At 36.4% G+C, this 25639-nt stretch overlaps 1 protein-coding gene across 2 annotated transcripts in view; it reads left to right on the forward strand.

The window, feature by feature from the left end:
* Positions 1–25639, forward strand: part of GNAT3 (G protein subunit alpha transducin 3) — a 314655-nt gene that overhangs the window by 237115 nt on the left and 51901 nt on the right. Inside the window, exon 1 of one of the 2 annotated variants that reach the window (XM_025929472.2) lies at positions 11894–13092. The exons of the other annotated variant lie outside the window; for it this stretch is intronic. Coding sequence (XP_025785257.1) covers positions 12975–13092 — 118 coding nt within the window. The 5' untranslated portion in view covers positions 11894–12974. Of the gene's footprint in view, positions 1–11893; positions 13093–25639 lie in introns of those variants that run through there. 2 annotated transcript variants of the gene reach the window in all.

Raw genomic sequence — 25639 nt, forward strand, 5'->3', positions numbered from 1 at the left:
AGAGGTTTCAGAGAAATGAGCTGTTAGCAATCTCCAAGTTCCTGAGGAATTTAAGGACAACCCCTAAAGGAAAAGATTTAGGGATTTGTACAACACAATGACTGCTGAGGCATCTTTGGTAGAATTGGATGGTTGCGGTTTTATGGCTGATATAAAGGGTTATTTAGGTTGAACTGGTAACAAATTAGATGACTATTTCACTCTCTTTTAGTATCTCCAATACATGCTCCCTCTCTTGCTTCCTATTTAAATAAAAAAGAAGCCCTCCGAAGAGACATTTATTTTTAGTATCTTTTTATTCAAGAATAACATTTGTGTTATATTAATTTCAGGTGTAAAACATAATGATTCAACAATTCATTTTTTTATTTTTTTAATGTTTATTTATTTTTGAGAGAGAGACATAGCATGGGGTGGGGGGGAGGGCGGCGGGCAGAGAGAGAGGGAGACACAGAATTGGAAGCAGGCTCCAGGCTCTGAGCTGTCAGCACAGAGCCTGATGTGGGGCTTGAGCTCACAGACCATAAGATCATGACCTGAGTTGAAGTCAGGTGCTTACCAATGATTCATCAATTCTATACACTTCTCAGTGATCATCAAGGTAAGCATACTTTTAACACCCTTTATTTATTTCACCCATAATCTCCCACCCCATCTCCTCACCTAGCAACCACCATTTTGTTCCCTGTGTTTAAGAGTCAGGTTTTTTTGTCTTTTTCCCTTTGTTTCTTAAATTACACATATGAGTGGAATCATATGGTATTTGTCTTTTTTTGACTGACTTATTTCCTTTAGCATAAGACTCTCTAGGTCCATCCATGTTATTGTAAATGGCAAGATATCATTCTTTTTTATGGCTGAGTAATATTCCATTCTGTATAAATACCACATTTTCTTTATCCATTCATCTATGGATGGACACTTGGGTTGCTTCTGTATCTTGGCTACTGTAAATAATGCTGCAATAAACACAGAAGTGCACGTATCTTTTAGAATTGATGTTTTTGTTTCTTTGGCTAGTTAGTGCAGTTCGTGGATCATATGGTAATTCTAGTTTTATTTTTTTTGAGGAAACTCCATACTGCTTCCCACAGTGGCTCCATTAATTTGCATTCCCACCAAAAGTGCACAAGAGTTCCCTCTTCTCTATTTCCTCTCCAACACTTGTTATTTCTTGTGATTTTTATTTTAGCCTATCTGGCAGATATAAAGTGATATCTCATTGTGAGTTTAATTTGCATTTTCCTGATGAGTAGTGATGTTGAGTATCTTTTTAGGGGTTTGTTGACCATCTGTATATCTTTTGGAAAAATATCTATCAAATTTCTCTGTACATTTTTAATCATGTTATTTGCTGTGTGTGTGTGTGTGTGTGTGTGTGTGTGTGTGTGTGTTGAGCTGTAGAAGTTCTTTATATATTTTGTATATTAACTCCTGATCAGATATATCATTTGAAAATATCTTCTCCCATTCGTTAGGTTGCCTTTTTGTTTTTGTTCATTGTTTCTTTCCCTGTGCAAAAATGTTTTTTGTGTTTTGTTTTGTTTTGTTTTGTTTGTGTGTGTGTTTTGGTGTATTCCTAGTACTTCAATTTTGCTTTTGTTTCCCTTGCGTGAGGAAAGATATCAAGAAAAATGTTTCTATGGCCAATGTTAAAGGAATTACTGCTTGTGTTTTCTTCTAGGAGTTTTATGGTTTCACATCTCTCTGTTAGGTCTTTAATCCATTTTGAGTTTATTTTTGTGTTTAGTACAAGAAAATGGCCCAATTTCACTGTTTCACATGTTAGTTTTCCCAGCACCATATGTTGAAGAGATTGTCTTTTACCGATTGCATATTCTTGCCTCCTTTGTCATGGATTAATTGATCATATAATCACAGGTTTATGTATGGGTACCCTATCCTGTTCCTTTGATCTATGTGTCTATTTTTATGCTGGTATCACACTGTTTTAGTTACTAAAGCTTTGGTAGTATATCTTGAAGTTTGGGGTTGTGATGCCTTCAGCTTTGTTCTTTTTGAAGATTGCTTTGGCTATTTGGGGTCTTTTATGGCTTCATACAAATTTTAGGATTATTCCAGTTCTATGAAAAATGTTGTTGGTATTTTGATAGATGTTGCATTATATCTGTAGATTTATTTGGGTCATATGGACATTTTTAACAAGAGTGGTTCTTCTGATCCATGAGAATGGAATATCTTTCCATTTTTTTGTGTCATTTTCTGTTTCTTTCATCAGTGTTTTATAGTCTTCAGAGTACAGGTCGTTTACCTCCTTGGTTAAGTTTATTCCTAGATACATCACTATTTTGGACTCAATTGTAAATGGGAATCCTTCCAGCATTATACCAAACATCTGTCTGCTTTAATATTTATTTTCTTTTCCTTATTTCTTGTTACTGTAGATGAACTGTCTAGTCTTCTAATAGAAAACTACCATCCATTTGTGAATTACGTGTCATTCTTTCTCACCTACCCAAGAAGATCATTTCAACAACACAGTCTCTTTTCTATTATGCATTATCAAATCTTACCATTTTCCCTTTGCACTGTTTCTTTCTCATAGGTTATATACAAAAGCATCCTCTTTGACCAATGTCCCTACCAGTTGCCATGACAGTCCTTCCCTTCCCTTTACAGAAGAAAACCTTGAAAGCAATGTCCACTGCAGTCTCTGATTTCTCTACCCCATTTTTTTCACTTATAACACTGTTTTGAAACCATGGTTATCCAGGTCAACACTTCTAAATTATGTACTACCTCTATATTCAGTCAAAAGGGGCCACTTCCATGAGCCCCACAACTTAGAAATCCCTGTTCTGGCCCTTCATGTCTGAGCTCACCTCCCACAGAGGAAGGAGTTCATGAGGCCAAGGGGAAATGCCCACCTGGAGTCTATGCTCCTCCTCTAGACCACATTCCAAGAAACCAAAATCCCATAATTTCCTGCTAAAATCACTCAAACCCACTTCAGGATCTGCATGGGCCTCTTTCTTGAGTCTGACCCCTCAAGAGTTGAACACACCACTAGTATACATATCCCTAGTCCAGAGGGATTACCAAGAAGTAGCTGTTTGTATGTTGTTAAGAGAGCTTGGCCAGAGCTTGCCTGTGCAAGAGTTCTGTCATGACAGAGCTCAGAGTTAATGGTGGAAAGAGAAGAGAGGCAAGATCTTCATTTTTTCATATTTTGGTATTAAAAATCACTCAGTGGGCTAAATTTGACCATGTCTTTTCACAGCACTATGAAGTTACTGTTTTTTTAAGAGGAAGAATACTTTTTTTAAAAGTTGTTAGCTTGGGGCCCCTGGGTGGCTCATTTGGTTAATGCTGGACTTCAGCTCAGGTCATGATTTCCTGGTTTGTGAGTTTGAGCCCTGTGTCAGGCTCTGTGCTGACAGCTCAGAGCCTGGAGCCTGCTTTGGATTCTGTCTCACTCTCTCTGCCCCTCCACTGCTTGCTGTCTGTCTCTCTCTCAAAAGTGAATAAACACTAAAGAAAAAGTTGTTAGTTTGATTTATAATAAATATTTAGATGTGTAGTATGTGTGCTGTGAATAGTATTCTGGCTTGGAAATGTAAGAGGTAGGCCTGACTGGAATCAAGGATTAATTTTCAGTATTTTTTTTTCTTGACTTGATGAGTAGCATTTGACAGAGTGAATCACTCCCATCTCATAAGACCCCATGCCTTTCCTTGGCTTCTAGGAGGACAATAGTGGTTCTTCCGATCCACGAGCGTGGACTATCTCTCCTGATCAGGAGATATGTTCTCCTGATACTTCTTTCACGTTAGCAACAACTTCCCAGACTTCTTTAAATTACCTTGGATACAACCTCTGAACCTCTTTTCTATCTTTACATATGCCCTTCATTATATCATCTACTTTTGAATGTTTTGAATGCCATCATCTGCTGATGAGTCTCAAATTATATTCTAGCCAGAATTATATTCTAGCCAGTCCTACACTCATAGACTCATGTATGATGGCCTGCTTGAACACTTAATATGGCTAATAGCTATTTCAATATATGATATTCAAAAATTGAGTTCCTGGTCTTTCTAAATTTGTTTGTTTCACAATCTTTCCCATATCAGTACATAGCAACTGTGTTCTTACAATTATTCAGGCTCCTCTATTTCTCACAAACCCTTCATCTCTCAAACCTTGTCAGTTCTACCTGTAACCTGTATCCAGAATCTGACCATTTGCTACCGGGGTGATAATCTAGCCTTAAATCATGTTGCCTTTCACCTGATTTATTGTGAAATTTTCTTAATTAATTTTCAACATGCTATCCAGAATTCTGTTAGCCCTGCAATATTTTTCCAGTATCTGAGAGTAGCTCCTGAGCTGAAATAGGAGCCTCTCAATAATCTGGACCACCCACCCCATTCCTACTAATTCTGCTTTATTCTTCTACCCACCCATAAATAGCATGTACTTACCCTATTCAGCCATTCTGGTTCTCTTACAATTCTTCAGTTACATTAGACAAGTGTCTGCCTCGTGGCTTTCACACTTACCATTCTCTTTGCTCAGATTTGTCTTTCTCCAGATGTCTTTGCTTTTTATTCCTCATCTCTTTGATGTCCTTGCCTAAATGTTACTGAAGTGAACACTTCTGCTGCACCACTTGGAATTCCTTTCATGTCTGTGACACTTGTTCTTTCAGCTACTGGGAGTGTTGGCAGCTGAGTCCCTCCTCAGGAATTATCCTTGACCAAAAGGAGCTGTATTTCCCAAGGCTTTATTTAAGTTGTACCTGAGTACAATTCAGGGGTTTCCACATCCAGTGATTGGAAAACTTGGGAATGTAAGGGTTCATCTCCCTTCTCAGTTATGAGTTGAAGAGTCATTCTAGCTAAAGACTTCTTACAGGATCAGCTGAATCCCCTCTTGTAAATGCACTGTAGTTCAACCATTCCTCTTGCTAAGTTTTTACTCTTACTCCATATTGGCATATCTGCCAAGGGTATTGCCCGCTGCACTTTGTCATGTAAATCTGTCTGATTCCATTTCCAGGAAACTTAATCTGAGAGAGTTGGTACCAGGGGTGTTCCTAAGAAGTACACTCTAAAATGGCATACTGGAGAAAGATTACCTACCCCACACCCTCAACCTCTAGCCAGCTGAACAATTAGACCTCCCTTTGTTGGTGGTAAGCATATCACTGACAGCCCTTGGCTTTAGTAGCAGTTTACTTTATAAAGCTTTTCACCTGGCATGGCATACCAGTGATAGACAATGTATAGGCGAGCAAAATCTTAGTGTTTGAGCTAAGAAAAATAGATAGTGTAAGGACTATAGCTGTGGACTATCTATTCACTGGAGAGAGACAATGAAAGGCCAAGAGCAATTAATCACCAATGTAATGCAAAGTGCAAAAGCCACAGATGCCTTGTACTGGATAAAAAGAGTCTCTCATATCATGTAGTAAAGCGTGGAAAAAGTGATGATCAGGTGTAGGACTTAAATATAAGAATAGGAGAGTTCCAAAGAAGATTGAATTTTCAACCTTGGCAAGACTACTCCACCAAAATCAAAGTTGTCATTGGAAAGAAGTGAAACTCAGAGACTTAGAATAGCAATGCCTGGTCTGATGCATCAGAAAATCTTGAATCCTTAGATCTGGACCCTCTGGGCTAGCAAAAGTGGTATACTCTTCCTTTTAAAAGGCTAGTACTCCCTCTTGCATGGCAATAATGCAGAGGCCTTTGTCTTATAACATAACGTTCAACCTATTGAAGATTTATACCCACTTCTCCTAAAGACCGATAACTATAAATTTGCTTATGACATAACCTGGCCAGGGAAGCTCTGGACCTGCATCAGAAGAAAGAGCCCACATACTGAAAGAGCTATAGAAATTAACCAACATATGTACAAACTAACCAACATGTATGTGGAATACCTATACATATGACTGGTTTCTAATGATACTAGATCAAAGGAAGGGAGGACATAAAGTTGGATAAAGGAAAGGTATCATACAAAAGCTTGTTCCTATGATACAGGGTGCCAACACCCCGGGAGATGGTATTAACATGTTTTCTAGGATGGCTCTTAGCAGACCAGATATAGTGTTGTCCCATGATAATGGTAGAGAAGGGCAATAGGAGGCTTAGAGAAGTTGGTGTCCTACACTGGATAACCAGTCAGACTTTAAGAAGTGACCAAAAAACTTTCTATGTATTAAAATAATGAGAAAAGCTCTAGTGAAGATTTCAGCATTATTGAGATAGTTCTTTATAGGCAGGGGTTGATTATTAAAAAATCAATTACAGACCTAGGCTTCCTCAAATCAATAGGAGTAATAAGATCCCAAAATAAGAGAGACCAGGTTTGAGCACTTAATTATGAGAACCAAAATAAATGTAACACTGTAATGAAAGTCAAAGTCAGAGTGGCAGCCAGGAGACCTTTACAGGCAGAGACCTATGAAAATAGTTAATAAAACAGAATGTTCTTAAAGCCCAAATAAATGAGCAGGCAATATGAGTATTGCTCAGGTTAAACAACCAGAAAAATCAAGGGTATTCATTAGGAGGATAAGAGTGACTGCTCTCAAAAAATGTTATGAACCCTTATTCTATTTCTATACTTGAGCTACTTCTCAGAGCCAGTACCCAAATATTGAAAGATCCCCATGAGTGAGAAAACTTCAACACCATGCCATATTATAGAATGAATATAATATGGAGTCTGAGTGGATCTTGATACTCGGGGACCAGCAGTAGCATAATGGCCATCATGCTAGAATGGAGACATATGGAAACCAGGTAATAAATGGTATCCTGGACCATATCAAGGTGGATCCACTGGATTCACAGACTCAGCCAGTAGTCATTTCTCAAGTCCCTAAATGTGTAATTAGAATGAATATACATGGCAGTTGGCAAAATCCTCATATCAAGTTTTTGGTTTATACAGTAAGGGTTAACACAGTGAATATCAAACGGAAGGCTGTGGTACTGCCCCACTCAGTCCCTAGCTGCTATGGTCCTTAAAGAAGGCATACTAGTCCAGTCCTTGTGCTTCATTTCAATATAAATCTGAAGGACCATGTCAGCCTTTTAGCTCTCTGAGCTGAGTTCTCTGCTGCAACTGCACTGCAATATAATTTCTCCTTCTGACAATATTGCTTCCTTTACTCACTTACATGGATTGTTCCAAAAAACACTTTCTAGTAAGCTTTTCGCATGTGTTTTTCATATTAAAGTCAGATTTTAAGAAACAAACAGTTGGACGTATGGGGAGGGGAAAGGAGAGAGGGAAACAAACCATAAGAGACTCGTAAAGATTGAGAACAAACTGAGGGTTGGTGGAGGGGGGTGAGCTGGGGATGGGCCAGATGAGTGATGGGTACTAAGGAGGTAACTTGTTGTAATGAGCACTGGTGTTGTATGTAAGTGATGAATCACTGAATTCTGCTCCTGAAACCAATATTGCACTGTATGTTAACTAACTAGAATTTAAAGTAAAATTTGAAAAGAAAAAAAAAGTCAGATGTTAGCAAACGATATAAAATTATTACCTTTTTGTTAGATCTTCCCTGGAAAAGTTATATAAAATTCTAATCTCTCATCCTCACCACAACTCCTATACCCCTTGTGTTCATTCTGTTTTATTTAACACTTGTCACCATCTGTAAATCTATGTACTTTAAATATTTATCATGTTCATTGTCTGTGTGAGCCCCCATAGATACTCACACAGTAGAATTTAAGCCCTGTGAGGTGTTATCTAACTTGTTTATTGCTGAATCTCCCATGCCTGGTACATAACAATCGTTGAATATATCAATTGTTAAATAAGTTCCTGCAATTCCAGAGGTAGTATTTCATACATGCCATCATGTGAAAAGGAAAATCATGCATTCCCAATATGGAGCAAAGAGCTGTCAAACACCATATATCTGTCAATTACTCACTATTCACCAATTATTTCAATAAGGAAGATTTTTTTCAATGTACTCTTAGTTAGGATCTTGCAAACAGAAAAGAAGCAGAGGGCAAGGTCACTGGAGAGTATCTTTCCTAGTTTGAGAAAGAACAAACTGACCAGTAGAAGCTTCCTCTTAGGAATTTGGAGAGTAAAGGATCACCTCGTGGGTGATAGTAGTTGTGAAGTATAATGGAGAATATACATACACATAGTAGGTTATTTTTTAGTGTTTATTTTATTGAGAAAGAGAGAAAACAGGCACATGAGCAGGGTAGGAGCAGAGAGAGAAGGGGACAGAGGATCTGCTGCTGACAGCCCAATGTAGGACTTGAACTCAAAAACTGTGAGATCATGACCTGAGCTAAAGTCAGATGCTTAACCGACTGAGCCTCCCAGGAGCCCCTATATATTAGTTTCTAAAAGAAGAAGTACTATGGAAAAGTCATCTGTGGAAGAGCAAGATATTCCTAGTGAGGAAATAAAGCATGTGTGAAAGCTAAGTTGGGACATCTAATTAGGAAAAATGTAAAATCCCAGCTATAATAGAGAACGTGTTATGAGAAGTAATGGGAGATATATTTGGATAGTTGGCTAGTGCTAAGTAGATTACTGAGTATATGGTGGCAGGATAGAATAACAATTAAGGAGTTCTTGGATTTTGTATCAAGATGAGTATAATAATGAAATTTGGGCTTGAGGAAATGTAACCTGGCACAATCAGACAAGTTACAGTGGAATAAGGCAGAGACTAGAATCAGGAAACCTAAGTAAAAAGTGGTTGTAATAATCAGAACTGAAGTGACTGAGAAATAAGATGAAGGAAGGAAGTAGTAGAAATGTTACATTAAAGAGACAGTAAAAAACATCTTAAACAAGATCAGGATTCAGGACAGGAAGTAGCCCCTTAGGAAATAATTATGAATCTCATCTTTGTCAGTTAAGCTTTTATCATTTTTTATTTCCAATAATCGTTATATATAATCATGTTCTAATAGAAAAAGAAGAACATATAGAATAATTAAAGGTAGAAGTCATTTCCAATGAATAAAAATACCTACTTGTATTACCTCTGAAGACATAAGAGCTGCTTAATGCTGGTATTGTAAACTTATTGTACTGCATGAATGCACTAACTTGAAACAGTAAGTTTTGTCCTATTCCCTCAAGATCACAAGACTCCTCTCAGGAAGTCCCCAAAGATGTGAACTCTCTGTTGGAGATACCATGCATAGAGCTCCCAGAAGTGCACATTTGAGTACCATTAGCAAAGGAGAGATGGTTTGCCTCAAATTTCATGGGAGTATACAAGGATAAAGGTCATTGCTAAGGCAGCTAGGACTCAAACCACCCAGGGACTCAAAGCCTGAAGTCAACACCTCCAATAACATGTGGAAACAAAATAAGGAATAATACAGATTTGTATTTACAATTGTATTCACAACTTCCAGAAGGAGCTGAGCCACTGAAGTCAGCCACATATCACATTCTCAAAGGAACTCCAGCTTGAAGCCCAGGTAATACTGGCAAAAGAGACATCTACAGAAACATTGTTTGAAATCTCATCATGAAAAGCAGGTGGGGGATAATTGCATGTCATCCCAAGCTAGATGTTGAATTATAAATGTAAAATAGTGATTACTCAGCCTTTTTTTTTTTTTTAATTTTTTTTTCAACATTTATTTATTTTTGGGACAGAGAGAGACAGAGCATGAACGGGGGAGGGGCAGAGAGAGAGGGAGACACAGAATCGGAAACAGGCTCCAGGCTCTGAGCCATCAGCCCAGAGCCTGACGCGAGGCCCGAACTCACGGACCGCGAGATCGTGACCTGGCTGAAATCGGACGCTTAACCGACTGCGCCACCCAGGCGCCCCAACTCAGCCTTTTTAAAGACTCATATCCTCTTCTGAAGATTACACAGAGATCATGACCAAAAATGCCAAAAAAAATTATTCACCCCCTACAAGCTTGTGATATTTCAGGGAGCTTTTAGAGCTGAGGACTCTCTCTGTACTTTACCTCAAGTCAATTTTCTTTTTCACAACCTGGTTCCAAAAGAAGATATTCCCAGTCAGGTTGATGCTGTGATACAAAAATATCAAAAAGCAACAAGGTTCTTAGAAGTCATTCTCAATGATTATTCTAAAAGACCATGATATTTCAATACAATGTCTCTCGCTTCCGGGGTGTGTGGGTATATGTACACAGAGCAATCTCTCTCTTTCAGCTGACTAATACATAGAACTCTAACATTATAGTGTGTTGGATAGCTTTAAGTTTGTTTTCAAGAACAAAATTTTTAGCCGCATTTTTTTCCCTAAATAAAAAGCATCTCATTTAGTTACCTTTTCCCATTGTCAACTTTTATCAATTTTCTCTCACTATGAGATGAAGTTTAACCACCAAAAGGGAGTATACTAATGTTATTTTTAAGGCTTAGAAAAAAAAGGTAAATGTGCTAACAGTTGTAATTGTATATACTGACACTCTTTCAGACCAAAAGTGAGCTTTTTCATTCATTTTTTTTTGAGACACTCTAAAATTTCTAAGGTGTTGAGATAGACCCACATTGAACCTCGAAAAGGAGCCCTAATCGTACAGTCACCTTAGCAGAGTGAAAGAAATAGAAAGGACTCCAGGCCTCAATTCGTTAGCAAGAAATAATTTTTGATCATTTCCTATGGCTAACACTCTGCCAAATACTGTGGAATACATCAAAGCTCGTAAGCTCTTGTCCCCACTCTAGTGGAATTCGCTATTTTATTTTCAACATTTTCTTAGGTCCAGAAAGCAATAATCCGAAGTGCAACAACAGGGCTAATAGCTGTATTAACAACCCCAGCTCATTAGTGAAGATGTTTCCCAGGTCCCCAGGGGAGAAGACAGAGAAAGGAACGTTTCTCTTCTCCCGGACTCTTCCCAGCCTGCCTCCCCTAAATATAGACACGCCTTGAATTTTATATCAAGCTTGTTTTAGTCACTGATGAAAAATTTACATAATAATCTCAACGTTAATGACTAAACATTCTGGGTTACAGAAAAGTAGATGTTTATCATTTCATACAGTGCAGAAAGTTGTATACAGTCCTGAAAGAGCTGCTCAGTTTAAGTTAATAACCTAGGTAGTCTTAGTAAAATGTACACTTTTTCAAACCCAGGTGTGTCCCCACCAAAAAGTTGTGGGGTATATATACTTGAATGCAAATTATATGATCTTAGTTCATAATTGTTATAAAACATACAAGAATCTTGTGTATTCAAGGTACTAAATGTATTGGATTTTGATATAAAAACAATAGGCAAAAACAAATTTATTTTAATATTTGTTATTTTGTATTGCTGTCAGAGTGAATTCTGTGTTCACTGGTGAGTATAAGTAAACTAAGGGGTGCAAATCTTGTTCCTTTGGGGCAGGCTCTTTGCATTGTAAAAGCAATACCACGTGATTTGCACAAACCCTTGCATACCTACCTTTCCAAATCTTTATACTATCATAACATGGCTTTGGAGAGATGAAAGCCATGAGTTTTGACTATGCTTATGTACCTTCAGCCTGATATTTTATGTGAAAAAGTAAACAAATGAGGAGTATGTATGTAATTTGGAAGCCTAAAATTTCCTTGTTTTATGAATATGCAAAACCCCACCTGTTCAAACTTTGCACAAGAACTCAAAAGAAGACTAGCGCTGGCATGTTGATGGATTGACTGTCTTCTACCATTTCCTGGTTAGGGCACATTCACAAATCCCAAAGTATTCATGGAAAGATTTGCCTGCTGTCACAGGGGGCCAACTCTATTTATAATGTAGATAGATAGATAGATAGATAGATAGATAGATAGATAGATAGATAGACAGACATTGCTGTTAAAACCAATTTGTCTCTCTCTCTGTCTCTGTCTCTCTCTCTCTCTACACACACACACACACACACACACACACACACACACTACCTAACAAGTGCTTTATACTTCATATAAATAAAAAGTTGTACAACATAATCTAATCTTTGTCCCCAACCTTGCAGATCTCAAGTGCATGACATTTAGTGGGGTAGTTAAAAGGCATGGAACATATTTAGATGTATGTACTGTTTTTACTTTTCAGGAAGAACCAAATTGCCTACTGTTTCAAAGAACATTGTTTTTTATTTCCTTGGTACCAAATCAATAAAAGTCTTTCCAGCACAACAGCTTTTGCTTAATGGCCCCAAAGACTTAATGTGCTGCTAAATTGAACACAGTTCAGTGTCTACACCAAGTGGGCCCTCAAGTAATGTTGATGGATTGGTTTTCTCACAAGCAGTAAAAGCTCCTTTTATAGAGATGGATTCAATGAGGTTAAAATCAATAATTTAAGAGCAACGTGTGTTGAATTCTATGTGGCCATACAACAGTCTGTATAAATATAAGAACTACATTTAGAATTGTAATTTAAGTTAAAAAAAGGATGTCTTCTAGTTAGTACTAGAAGATTCCCAACAATTTTGAGTGATAATCTAAGCATACAAGAGTATAAATTTGGATGATTCAGTATAAATATTCAGAGAGTGATATTGGAATGATTATCTAGAATTTGAAGACACAAATATATGAAGATACACGCTTGTTGGTTAGTAATAATAACTTTAAATCACAGTAATAAATATTGCCTGTTAGTGAGAAACATCCACTTGAACTGTTCACTGCACACTAACTTTAGTGTATAGATATCGACCATGTTCTACATTATTATACACTATTCTTTAAGGAAGATGACCAAGTTTTTGAAGATGTGCCATAAGTGGTCATTTAATTTGAAAGCATAATGAATTTCCTCCTCTGCTTCCAGCCGTACAACCACAGCGATGTATGGGTTTACCCTTAGATCAGGTGATAGTTCATAAAGTATCTCCTTAGTCAAAGCGGAATCTCAGAGAGTGAGGGGATGGGCTGTTAGGAGCCTCAGCAGAGCACTCCTTCTGCAGCCTCTGTCCACGCCAGAGCTGTGCTGTCCGTTTGAAAAAGTTTGGGCAAATAAACTACCCAAATGGGAAGCGGAATTAGTTCAGAGAGCAAGGAGTCAGCCAAAAGATCAAAAGAACTGGAGAAAAAGCTTCAAGAAGATGCGGAGCGAGATGCAAGAACTGTAAAGTTGCTGTTATTAGGTAATTTTTTTTTCTTCTTTCTTTCAAAACCCTGATGTTTTCAATTATGCTATATTTCCTTTCCTCAACTTTTAATTTTAGGTATATTACCACATGGGGGCTTTATTATGAATACATGTTTGGAAACTTAAATAGGCTTTAAATGTACTCTATAAATGTTTACTTTTTTCTTTAGGATTTACTTTTCTTTTTGGTTAAGCAGAGACAAATATTTCTGAGATAATTAAAATCTTCTTTGTCAATAATACAATTTACTATTAGTAAAAGAAAACTCATATGAATTTATTATTTTATCATACCCTAATCATTTTCTGAATATCAGTTATTTAATATTGAAAACAATCTTTTAATTATAAGTTATAAAGAGTTAGGTTATTTTGTTTGAACAGACACATGTTGTTTGATATCAAATTTAACATGTTATTTAATTACTTTTGCTGTTAAAACCAATTAGTCTCAATTTATTTATACAGTTAATGGTAAGGTACTTTAAGTTATATTAATAACATTGTTCAGGTTTCTGAATATTGGCTGTGATATTGTCTGTACATTTGTAAAATACTCCATTTAAAGCCTTTTAGGATATTTATATATTGATTCAGCTCAGGAATTATGTTCCTTCTATCTTTTTATCTTCTTAAAACTCAGAACAATGTTTTACCAGAACTATAAAGTAAATGTCGGATGAACTGAATGAAAATCTGTATGCTGCATATTTTTTTAAGCAAAAAAATCTAACATGTAGTGGTCGCCACAAGATAAATATGTTTTTGAAATAAAAATAAATAAGACCTATATAAAGAAATCAAAACAAGAAATGTAATCAGTTCTGTATTCCTCCTGCTTAAGCACAAAAAGACTTCATTTTATTCAGAATTGTGTATCTTTCACACAAAATATCTTTATCTTAAGTGCCCCTTTACTGTGTCTCATTTGCTCCCATGGCAAGAGTGTCTCAGAAACCCAACGTGGGATTCCCAGCAATTGCTCCTCAGAGAAAAGAGAATGATCTCTCCCCTTATGCACAAGTTCTGTGGCCACAGCACTTGCAAGGAACCACCGAGGGGTTGGTAACTTACAAGGATGTTGGGGCCAGTTCTTATGAAAGCAGCAAATATACTTTCCCTCACACTGCAGAGCATTCTCTGAGGCTTTGATCAAGACTAAAAGTAATGTGGACATAGAAAAAGCAAATAAAGGTTGAGGGGGAAAGCCAAGCATTCCTACAAATGTATTCAGTGTCCCTCTTGTACTAAGAACAGTGGTATAAGACTAATGATAAAATTATTTAAAATCCCTATGTTTTAAAATCCCTATGTATTTCAAAAGAATAGACATATTCTCAATATGCCAATTAATTTTTTTGTCTATAAGAATATTTATTTATTTTTAATATGATTTATTGTCAAATTGGCTGTGTGTAAAGTGTGTAAAGTGTGCTCTTGGTTTTTGGGGTAGATTCCCGTGGTTCATCGCTTGCATCCAACACCCAGTGCTCATCCCAGGAAGTGCCCTCCTCAATGCCCATCACCCATTTTCCCTCCTCCCCCAACCCTCCATCAACCCTCAGTTTGTTCTCTGTATTTAAGAGTCTCTTATGGTTTGCCTCCCTCCCTCTCTGTTTGTAACTATTATTTTTCCCTCCCCTTCCCCCTATACTAATTAATTTTAGATTGAAGTGGTTGGGTTAGATCAAGAAGAGAGGTTAACTCTCTTGAGGCATGAACACTATTTCATCTTCTACTTTCCCAAGACAATCATAACTTCATAAATTCAGTTCCAAAGTTACCATACACTATGCATGGATTTATTGGGTTCAAATGGTATGTGCACTGAACTTCTTTTTTTTTTTTTTTTAATTTTTTTTTTCAACGTTTATTTATTTTTGGGACAGAGAGAGACAGAGCATGAACGGGCGAGGGGCAGAGAGAGAGGGAGACACAGAATCGGAAACAGGCTCCAGGCTCCGAGCCATCAGCCCAGAGCCCGACGCGGGGCTCGAACTCACGGACCGTGAGATCGTGACCTGGCTGAAGTCGGACGCTTAACCGACTGCGCCACCCAGGCGCCCCTGAACTTCTTATTTACACAAGATGAATCAAATTTTCAAGGCTTCCTCTTCCACTTTACTCCAAATATTTAAGTTTTTTGTTTTTTGTTTTTTCTGGACTCTGAGTTCTGTGTATCATTCAATTGTCAAGTTCAAAACAACAAAGTTTTGTAACAACTCTGCTTCAATTCTTATTTTTGACTTGAACTCAAATTCTCTAAACTATAATTTTTTATACAAAATGTGCCTCATTAAGACATAAAAGTATTCAGTGGAACTAACCTAAACCTTCCTACCCTCCTACCCTCAAATCCCCTCATGAATGAAATCTGTTTAATCTCTCCCATCTTTGAAACAAGATTCCCATTCATCGAAGCAGTCCAAACAACAGCTTTTAAGTTTACCAATGAGTGTATATCATGTGGGACTAAACAGTTAAGCTTTGGTAATGATCAGATCCTGATCTAACCCAATTTTTGTAAAAAATGCAAGTTGAAAAATATTTTTGACAGAATCCATTTGTTATACTGATCCTCTTATTATCCAATAAATTCTAGGTGCTTAAGGACATAACACAACTTACCAAATTTAACATGTGTTGTTAAGTAGCTGTACCATTTGGAATTACTGGACACAAGATTTCACTGAATTTAGAGCTATCTAATAGCTATTTTACAAATAAAGGATCACCTTGCAGACAGATTCCCTCTTTATTATGCCTTTCAGACATTTAGTAAAATTACAGAAGAGATGCCACATCTTTTTCCTTAGCAAAAACTAGGCTTCTAGAAAACAGTGGGGATGACTCAAACATTCATGGATGGCACACTTGAGAATTACTATCAGAATAATAAAGTCATGTGCTTTAAAAAAAAAAATCAGCCTGTAAACAAGTCCCAGAAAGAGTACATTTTAATAAGAACAAATTCTAACGAAGAATATGTTCTCTTTTGGAGAATTCCTTAGTTAATTTTTAGAGACAATTTACAAATGTTTGATTAAACTTCATTTCTATTCAAAAGAGGTACCTGCCATTTAATTGTAGAATCATTGTGGATTGTTCCCATTTTTTCTATGTCCCTCTCTTTATATTTTACATTAATTTCTTTTGTACTTTTTTAGATTCAGAGCTCAGTGGGAAGTATAAGGAAAATTGGCTTTGCTTTTTTTTTTTCATGTTTGAAACACTGTCACAGTCATTCTACAATTTTCAGTTTTGATATTAAAATTAGCTTTAACCAGTTATTTTGCACTATCATGGGCTATTCATTAGTTTTCTTTTAGATCTAACCTGCTTATTCTTTATTCTTCTATGTGCTATGTTACAAACATCACATAATTTTTTTAATGGTGGTGTTGGGTTTTATTGTTTAAAATATTAATGCAATCATCTGACTCTTAAAAACATAAACTTGAAAAGGGTCCAAAGATAAAAGAATATCTATTTTAAATGTGCTTATGTTTACTTAGCTAATCAACATTTTCAAATTTTCCAAAAGGTCCCACTTATTCAACAAATGGGTATTTCAGAAGGCGTGTCATTTTTCTAGTTTGACAGTGGAAGAATTATAATGCTGACACTGTCTAAAAGCTTGTTACAAAATAATTGGTAAATTAAAATCTGCATAGCAGAATTGGCTAAATCATCTGGCAGAATGGAGAGAATATAATTCCAAATGAATAGAATGTGTTTTGCAGCCCTTTGCGATAAAAAATTGATTTAATATTTTCATCATATGTTATGCTTTTTCCACATCTCTGAGTGACCTCAGGCTAGTCACATAACTTCAGAGAAATGGAGGGTGTCAAAATATTTTATAAATTGTAAAAATCCAGACAAATGTGATTTTTGTTTTGTAACAGATTTCCAAAGCTGAAATAAATTGAATGTCAATAAATGTATACAATTTTTCTTTCTTTTGGTTTCCTTTTATGTACGTTAAATCAAAGTTCTTATTTTTATTCTTTTTTTCAAGTAGGTCTTTATTTTTATTTAAGTATCTCTAAATATGAGAGGGAGAGTATGCACGAAACTGGAGGTATTCCCGAGTCACTGGCTAGATTACAAATTCATCAAGTGTAAGAAATTCTATTCTGAATTTCCATTACACCAATAGAGTCAATGCCTGTCCATGGATGTGATCAGACAAACAGATCCCCTGGGATCATTACTTTAAGATCAACCAATAAATTTCTTTCTGATCACTAGTGATAAGTGAACAAGAGGTAGGACACATTCCTAAATCATGTTTTCAATTTTTGCTTATTCAAATTACAGCCATCCTTTCCTTGCTCTAATAATGTTTTTGTCTCAAAATATTATAAAATAATTTATTTTATGTCTAAGGATATTCAATCTTGTGGACGCACAAATATTTTCAAGACAAATGTTTAAAATTATTTTTCAGTAGAGAGAAAATAAGCAGAAAAAGTCTATTTGGGGAGTTTCAAATTTTCTCCAAAATGCAGTGGACTGTTTGCACCATAACAATTTCAAAGGCAAGGCCTTTGTTGTATTTGTTTACAAAAAATGGCAAATGGCAGTATCAAAAAGCTTTGTGTAATGTCCATTCATCCAGCAGGCAAAGAGAACTTCCACAAATGTTTTGCATATATTCGATTGTTTTAGGTTAATTTATCTCACATAATCAGCAAATCTTATACATAGACTCAAGTTTCCCACATAAGAGATGCAAACCATTTATTAAGGCACTCTATATTAGTCAAATGATGGTTATTTGTTAATGAGATTAAATAATCTGAAAAGGACTCCTGTTAACTCGAATTTAGCAGAACCTCTCCAATAATATTGCAGAACAGTTTTATATTCACTTTTTTCATTCAAACTGAATTATTGATTCAAGAGCAAGCAATACTGTATCTTTAAAATCATTTATATAAGCACTATGAACAGCTAACAAAAAGTTATTAACCCCTGCATAATCTTTGAGAGAAAGAAGGTCATGAACATCTGATGGGACAATGACCCCATGATACATTTCACATGCAATATACCTCCCTTTAAGATTTCAGACTCAAGCTCAGAATCCATCTGCTTATCTGTTTTCTCCAAGTACTAATGTCTAAATACATCAGTGTAGATCTGAACCTACAGAAATAGGATTCAAGGTGAAACTGAGGAAGAGACCCATCAAGACGTAAAAACACCCATGTTTTTTATTAGATCCCAATGCTTTAAAGCACATTCCACAGCTTTCATTCCTGCCTCAGTATTTTACACTCAAATAGAATAAATTCGCTACTTAGAATTTTTTTTAAGATATCTGAAGATTTCCATCTCTGACCAGCATTCTATGTTCTACTGTATCTCATTCGTTTAGACACTTGCTGAGTTAGTTCTTTGATTTCGTATACTTCCCTGCCCCCTTCAATTAGAATCAGCCATTTTAGCTGTGTTCCTCTGACAATTCTGAAATACCCTGTCCCTTTAATCCTCTGCCTTATTGACATTCACAACTTCAACTTCAGAAAATCCCTCAAAATTCCCCATTTACCATTGTCTAACACGCTGGAGTCAACCCTTGGGGCTTATCTAATCCTGACCCCCGTGCATACTCCCAATTTTCGTCATTTCCACATGTAGAATAAAACGGTATCTCCTTTTCTGTTTCCTGGCTGACAAATTCCTATTTTGACTTTAGCCGGGCCAATAATTATTCTACTTATTCTTAGTTTTTTCCTATAATCCTCCAAGGACATCTGTTTCTGGATACCCATTATCACTTTGACCTAGAACTGTTCCCGGCTCCCCCACCTCACTTGAGATGAACACCCACATGCCAGTGATAGAATGTTGTCTCCAAATCTCACTGAACTTTTGCTTTTCATTTTAAAGCTGGGGCGCCTGGGTGGCCCAGTTGGTGGAGCGACCTACTCTTGATTTCAGCTAAGGTCATGATCTGATTGTTCATGAGTTGAGCCCTGGCATCTGGCGCTGCACTGACAGTGTGGAGCCTGCCTGAGGAAGGTCATGAACATCTGATGGGATAATGACCCCATGATACATTTCACATGTAATATACCTCCGGTTAAGATTTCAGACTCAACCTCAGAATCCATCTGCTTATCTGCTCTATCACTCTGCCCCTCCCTTGCTTCTTCTCTCTCTCTCTCTCTCTCTCTCTCTCCCTCTCAAAGCAAACAAATAAATAATTTAAAGCTAATTTTGGCCTCTGTGTTGTATATTTTATCCTTTACCATATCCTAAGAATTTTGCTTTATGATTTATTGTTTCTGTTCCGTTTTCAAAATTCTTCTCTTACTGCCTTCTTCCTCTTGACATATGTATTTCTATTAGCCTGGAAAACATTGAGTCCATAATCTCCCTGAATTTACCGTACATAAGTATATTAAAAAAAATATTTTTATACTGGAGCACCTGGGTGGTTCAGTGGCATCTGCCTTCGGCTCAGATCATGATCTCACAGTTCCTGGGTTTGAGTCCTGCTTTGGGCTCTCTGCTGTCAGCACAGAGCCTGCTCAGGGGCCTCAGTCCCCCTCTCTCTCTGCCCCTCCCCGACACAAGTGCTCATGCACTCTCTCTCAAAAATAAACATTTAAAAAATTAAAAACCGTTTTTGTATTGAAGCGCTTCTCAAAGTAGTGTATGCTCTGGCTTCTATTTTCTTACACTCCATATTCTCTTCAGTTAATTATAATCTCACCTGTGTATCTTCCTCTCTACTAAAACATTATTTCCCAAAGAGCCCTGATAACCTCCAATTCTCAAAAGTCAGACCTCAGTCACTCTGCATCTCTCTTCTTTCTTCATCCTGTAACTTTGCAATACCCTCAAGTGTTTTATATCCCTTCCTTCCTCGCTTATTGAGGCTTGTTTCTTCTCCCCATTCTTTTATTTTTTTTTAAATTTTTGAGACAGAGAGAGACAGAGCATGAATGGGGGAGGGTCAGAGAGAAAGGGAGACACAGAATCTGAAACAGGCTCCAGGCTCTGAGCTGTCAGCACAGAGCCCAATGCGGGGCTTGAACTCAGGGACCGTGAGATCATGACCTGAGCTGAAGTCGGACGCTCAACCGACTGAACCACCCAGGCGCCCCTTCCTCTCCCCATTCTTAAATGACTTCACTTATCAAGGTTTGTCTTGGGCCTTTGTGTTTTGCAATGTCTACTGTCTCTTAAGGACCTTGCATCAGAAATTAATTATCTCCTCTGGAAGAATGACATTAATATATTTCCTTTCGCCCATGTCTTGATCAATATTTGCAAATTTCTTTTATTTATCAGCAGACTGATTGCATCTTGGGAGACCTTAAAATTATTTTTCATGTTTATCTTGCTGCCTATTTATCCCCAGGCTTTGAATTTTATGAGGTTCCCCATTATATTCTTTCCCATTTTATCAACTCTGTATTTCAATCTTCTTTAACTCCTTTGTGATCATTCTCTGCCCATTGCCCTAAGGCAGTTTTGTCACAAAGTTGAGTTTTATCTCTATCTCACAGAATGTGTCTCATATTTCTCTTGTTCAACTGTTTATTGTTTTCAATCTATAAAATCACCTCTATGAGATAGATATTTTCATTATATAGATAAGAAAATAAGAACTTAAGAAGGTAATTCAGTTTTTAAGATCACAAATTAGTTTACAAGAAAACAAAGCCTTTTATTCTTATCTGTGTCAGTTGTAAATTATCTGTATTCTAAGATCTATGAAAACAAACATGTCAGGTTTCATTCTTCATTGAATTCCTTTGGCTTAGCATAGGAATGCATGCATGCATGCATGATTTGAGTATGGAAGAATGACAGAATCAGGATCTAAAATATTTCTGTATATTGTTCATAGTGTCTAAAACATAGACATACATTCGATATGTGAAAAAAAGCCACATCATTCCATAAAGAGCTTGTTTCTTTAAATCAATAGGAAGATACTGGTAGGTTTTCAGAATGTAAATGAGAATGATAAATACTTGGATTTCTTTTTTTTTCTTTTTTTTTTCTTTTTTTTTTTTTTTTTTTTTTTGTTCAAAAACCATCCTGACTATACTATGAGACAAACATTTTTTGAGAATGGTTGAGGTAGGTAGGCCAATATTAGTACTATGCACATATTTGATGAGATTGTAAATTAAGGTGGAAATTACAAGTTTGGAAGTATGATTTGAGGGACATTAGGCAACAAGGTGAAGAGAACATGGTGGCTGACTGCATGTGGGTTTTAAGTGGGAGGAATGATTAAAGGTGGAATTGAATATAATGATCATTTTATTCATCAGTATGGGAAATACAAGAAAAAAGATTAGATTGGAGAAGATATGAAAGGAGTAATAATTTAGGACATTCAAATGTATGATATTTGTAAGACAATCAAGTGGAGATATTTATTAAATGAATATATGGGTCTGGAAATTAGGAGGGACAACTCAAGTGAGTACTAGAGATTTGATATATTCAGTCCTCTGTTTTCCTTTGCTCAATTATCAACTATGTATAAAATAACCATGTAATTAACTAAGGCCTTAAAAAAACTCTATTATACAAAAATGTGTATGCATGCCTATTCCACAATTAATGAAAGTTTAGACAGTTTAGGCCTGTTTGGGGAAAACTACATAATTCTGCATTTTAGTTTCTTCCTTTGTTAGCCTAAAATGTATATTAATAAGAAAGATGAAATACTTTTTAAATACTTCTCAAAATCCAAGAAGGCTCATGTAATCTTTTAAATATTATGTTTTAAAACAAGTATAAAGTTGGAAGTATTTAAATAAAATTTCATTAGAAAGATAGTACATAGCCACAATATTTCTCACAAGTGAAAATGCTCAGTTTGCCTGCTAAGGTATTTAGGAATTTTATGGATTTGTGATGCTTATTAGTATTCTATCACAGAAATAGTTTTTCAGACACACTAATAGTCACAGAAATATATCTGACACCATATGGTTACTGATGTGATACACCAAAAAAACCCAGTATTGTTTATGCTAAAACATTAACATTGAATATAATCAGATAAATACAGAATATTGAACTATATAAGAAATTATCCTGGACTTTAGAAAAATGCCAGTATCATGAAAGCAAAATAGAAACAATATAAAAATGGAAATGTTCTAAATTGAAAGAATTTATTTTAAATTTTTTTTTTCAACGTTTATTTATTTTTGGGATAGAGAGAGACAGAGCATGAACGGGGGAGGGTCAGAGAGAGAGGGAGACACAGAATCGGAAACAGGCTCCAGGCTCTGAGCCATCAGCCCAGAGCCTGACGCAGGGCTCGAACTCACGGACCGCGAGATCGTGACCTGGCTGAAGTCGGACGCTTAACCCACTGCGCCACCCAGGCGCCCCTAAATTGAAAGAAGTTAAATGGCATAATAACCAAAGGCAACATGTAAACTTTGGATCTGGGAGCCAAGAAATATATGGTATGAAAACATTTTTTGGAACAATCAGATAAACTCGAATATAGAGTGTATATTAAATAACACTTTGGATTAATATAAATTTTGTCAAGCATGAAACTAGTATTGTGATTTTATAGAAAACAATGATCTTATTCTTATAACATGCATTCTGAAGTATTTATGGGTGAGGTGTCTGCTTTCAAAAGGTTCAGCAAAACAAAGGACATTATATAATATAATATAAAGCATAAGCATATAATATATAATATAATATATATATAATATAATGGATATACAAATGATAAGCATATAATATATATATTTTATTTCTAAATATAATTTATATATATATAAAACATTATTTCCTATACATTCACACATATATATACATACACATACACATACACAAAAGAAAGGAAACATGACAAAACGTTAATAATTGCCAAAGGTGAAGGGTATAAAAGATAGGTTTTCAGGGGAGTATATGGAAGATGGTAGAGTAGGAGGGTGTTCAGTCCTCCTTGCCCCTTGGACACACTGAGATAATAGCTATACGTATACAACAAATTCTAACAATGAGCTGAAGACTGGCAGAACAGACCTTCCACAGTTATTTGTAGAAGGGAGTCCACATCGAAAAGGGCAGGAGGGATAGAGACACAGTTATGAACAAAACCCCCAGCAAGACTAACCACAAACAGGAGGGATGCCAAAAGCACAGTGAAGCAAGAGGGTTAATTCTACACCAGGCACCCCAGACACTGGGGACCTGCACTGGAAGGACAAGTTTCTGGAAGGTCTGACTTTGAAAAACAGTGGGGCTTCAATTTTACAGAGGTTTTACAATCAGCAGGGTTTAACTCCAGTTACTTTAAAAATCAGTAGCCTTAACTCCAGGAGAGGCACGAAGGCAATAGGAAACTAAGCCCCCCACCACATCTTGCAATCTGCCGCAGCAGAGATCAGCCCCACTCCAAACTGATTCCTGTCTTGGGGAGAAGGGAAGGTAATTTCATGCACCAGAGCACCCACAGTTCCTGCATCTAAGCTTCTTAACTTGCTGCATAGGGAGCAGACCCTGGCATTGAGTGTGTCTGCACCCAATGCATTATAGCTGGGCTGGGCAGAAAACAAGTGCAACTCAGTGACAACAGTAGGACACATGAAGTCACACAAGAGACAACCCTAGAGCACCTGGTTCTAGTGACCAGGGGACATTGCAATACAGGGTACCACAGGACCTCTTGTATACAAGGCCACTATTTTGAAGACATGTAGCTGACCTTCTTAATGCATAGAAACAAAGAGTTAGACAAAAGTAGGAGACAGAGGAATATGTCTCAAATGAAATATTAAGACAAAAATCACAGAAAAAAGCTAAATGAAACAAAGATAAACAATGTGTCTGATAGAGAATTCAAAGTAATTGTAACAAAGATAGAGTGAATGAACTCAGTGAGAACTTTCACAAAGATAAAGGATAAAAAAGAACCAGTCAGAGATGATGTATACAATAGCTGAAATAAAAAATATATATATACCAGAGGGAATAAATAGCATATTGGAGGATACAGAAGAACAAATCAGCAATCTGGAAGAGGGTAATAGAAAGCAACCAAGCTGAAGAGCAAAAAGAAAAAAGAGTAAAAAATGAACATTGGTTAAGGGAACTCAGTGACATCATCAAAAGTAATAACATCTGGGGAAAAAACAGACATCCAGGTCCAGGAAGCACAGAAAATCCCTAACAAGATTAACCCAAGGAGGTCCACACCAAGACACATAATAATTAAAATAGCAAAAAGTAATGATAAAAAGAGAATTTTAAAAGCAGCTAAAGAAAACTGTTATATACAAGGGAAACCCCATGAAGGTGATTAGCTGATTTTTCAGTAGAAACATAGGAGACCAGAAGGGAGTCCATGATATAGTTAAAGTACTAAAAGGTAAAAACCTTCAATCAAGGATACTATACCCAGCAAAGTTATCATTTAGAAGAGAAGGAGAGATAAAGAGTTTTCCAGACAAGCAGTGTGGAGGTTCCTCAGAAAATTAAAAATAGACCTACCCTATGACCCAGCAATAGCACTGCTAGGAATTTATCCAAGAGACACAGGAGTACTGATGCATAGGGGCACTTGTACCCCAATGTTCATAGCAGCACTCTCAACAATAGCCAAAGTATGGAAAGAGCCTAAATGTCCATCAACTGATGAATGGATAAAGAAATTGTGGTTTATATACACAATGGAATACTACGTGGCAATGAGAAAAAATGAAATATGGCCTTTTGTAGCAACGTGGATGGAACTGGAGAGTGTGATGCTAAGTGAAATAAGCCATACAGAGAAAGACAGATACCATATGGTTTCACTCTTATGTGGATCCTGAGAAACTTAACAGGAACCCATGGGGGAGGGGAAGGAAAAAAAAAAAAAAAAAAGAGGTTAGAGTGGGAGAGAGCCAAAGCATAAGAGACTGTTGAGAACTGAGAACAAACTAAGGGTTGATGGGGGGTGGGAGGGAGGAGAGGGTGGGTGATGGGTATTGAGGAGGGCACCTTTTGGGATGAGCACTGGGTGTTGTATGGAAACCAATTTGACAATAAATTTCATATATAAAAAAAAAAAAAAAAAAAGAGTTTTCCAGACCAAAAAAAAAAAAGTTAGAGTTGTTCATCACCGCTAAATCAGCCTTACAAATAATGTTAAAGGAAATTATTTGAGTGAAAAGAAAAGGCCATTATTAGAAGAAAATTATGAAAGGAAAATATTTTACAGGTAAAAGTAAACATATACTAAAGGCAGTGGATTAATCACTAATAAAGCCAGTGTGAAGGTTAAAACACAAAAGCAGTGAAATCTATTATGTCTACAAGACTTACTCAAGGGATATAGAAAACAAAAGATATAAAATATGACGATATATACATATATATGCATATATATATATATATATATATGACATCAAAGGGGGAGTAAATATTTTGTGTTTCTGGAATATGCTTGAACTTAATGACCATTAACTTAATATAGACTACTCTACATGTAAGATATTATATATGAGCCTACAGGTAATCACAAATCAAGAACATATAACAGA

This window comes from Puma concolor, chromosome A2 (assembly GCF_028749965.1).
Source record: "Puma concolor isolate L17-30 chromosome A2, mPumCon1.1.hap2, whole genome shotgun sequence".
Classification (NCBI taxonomy): Eukaryota; Metazoa; Chordata; class Mammalia; order Carnivora; family Felidae; genus Puma; species Puma concolor.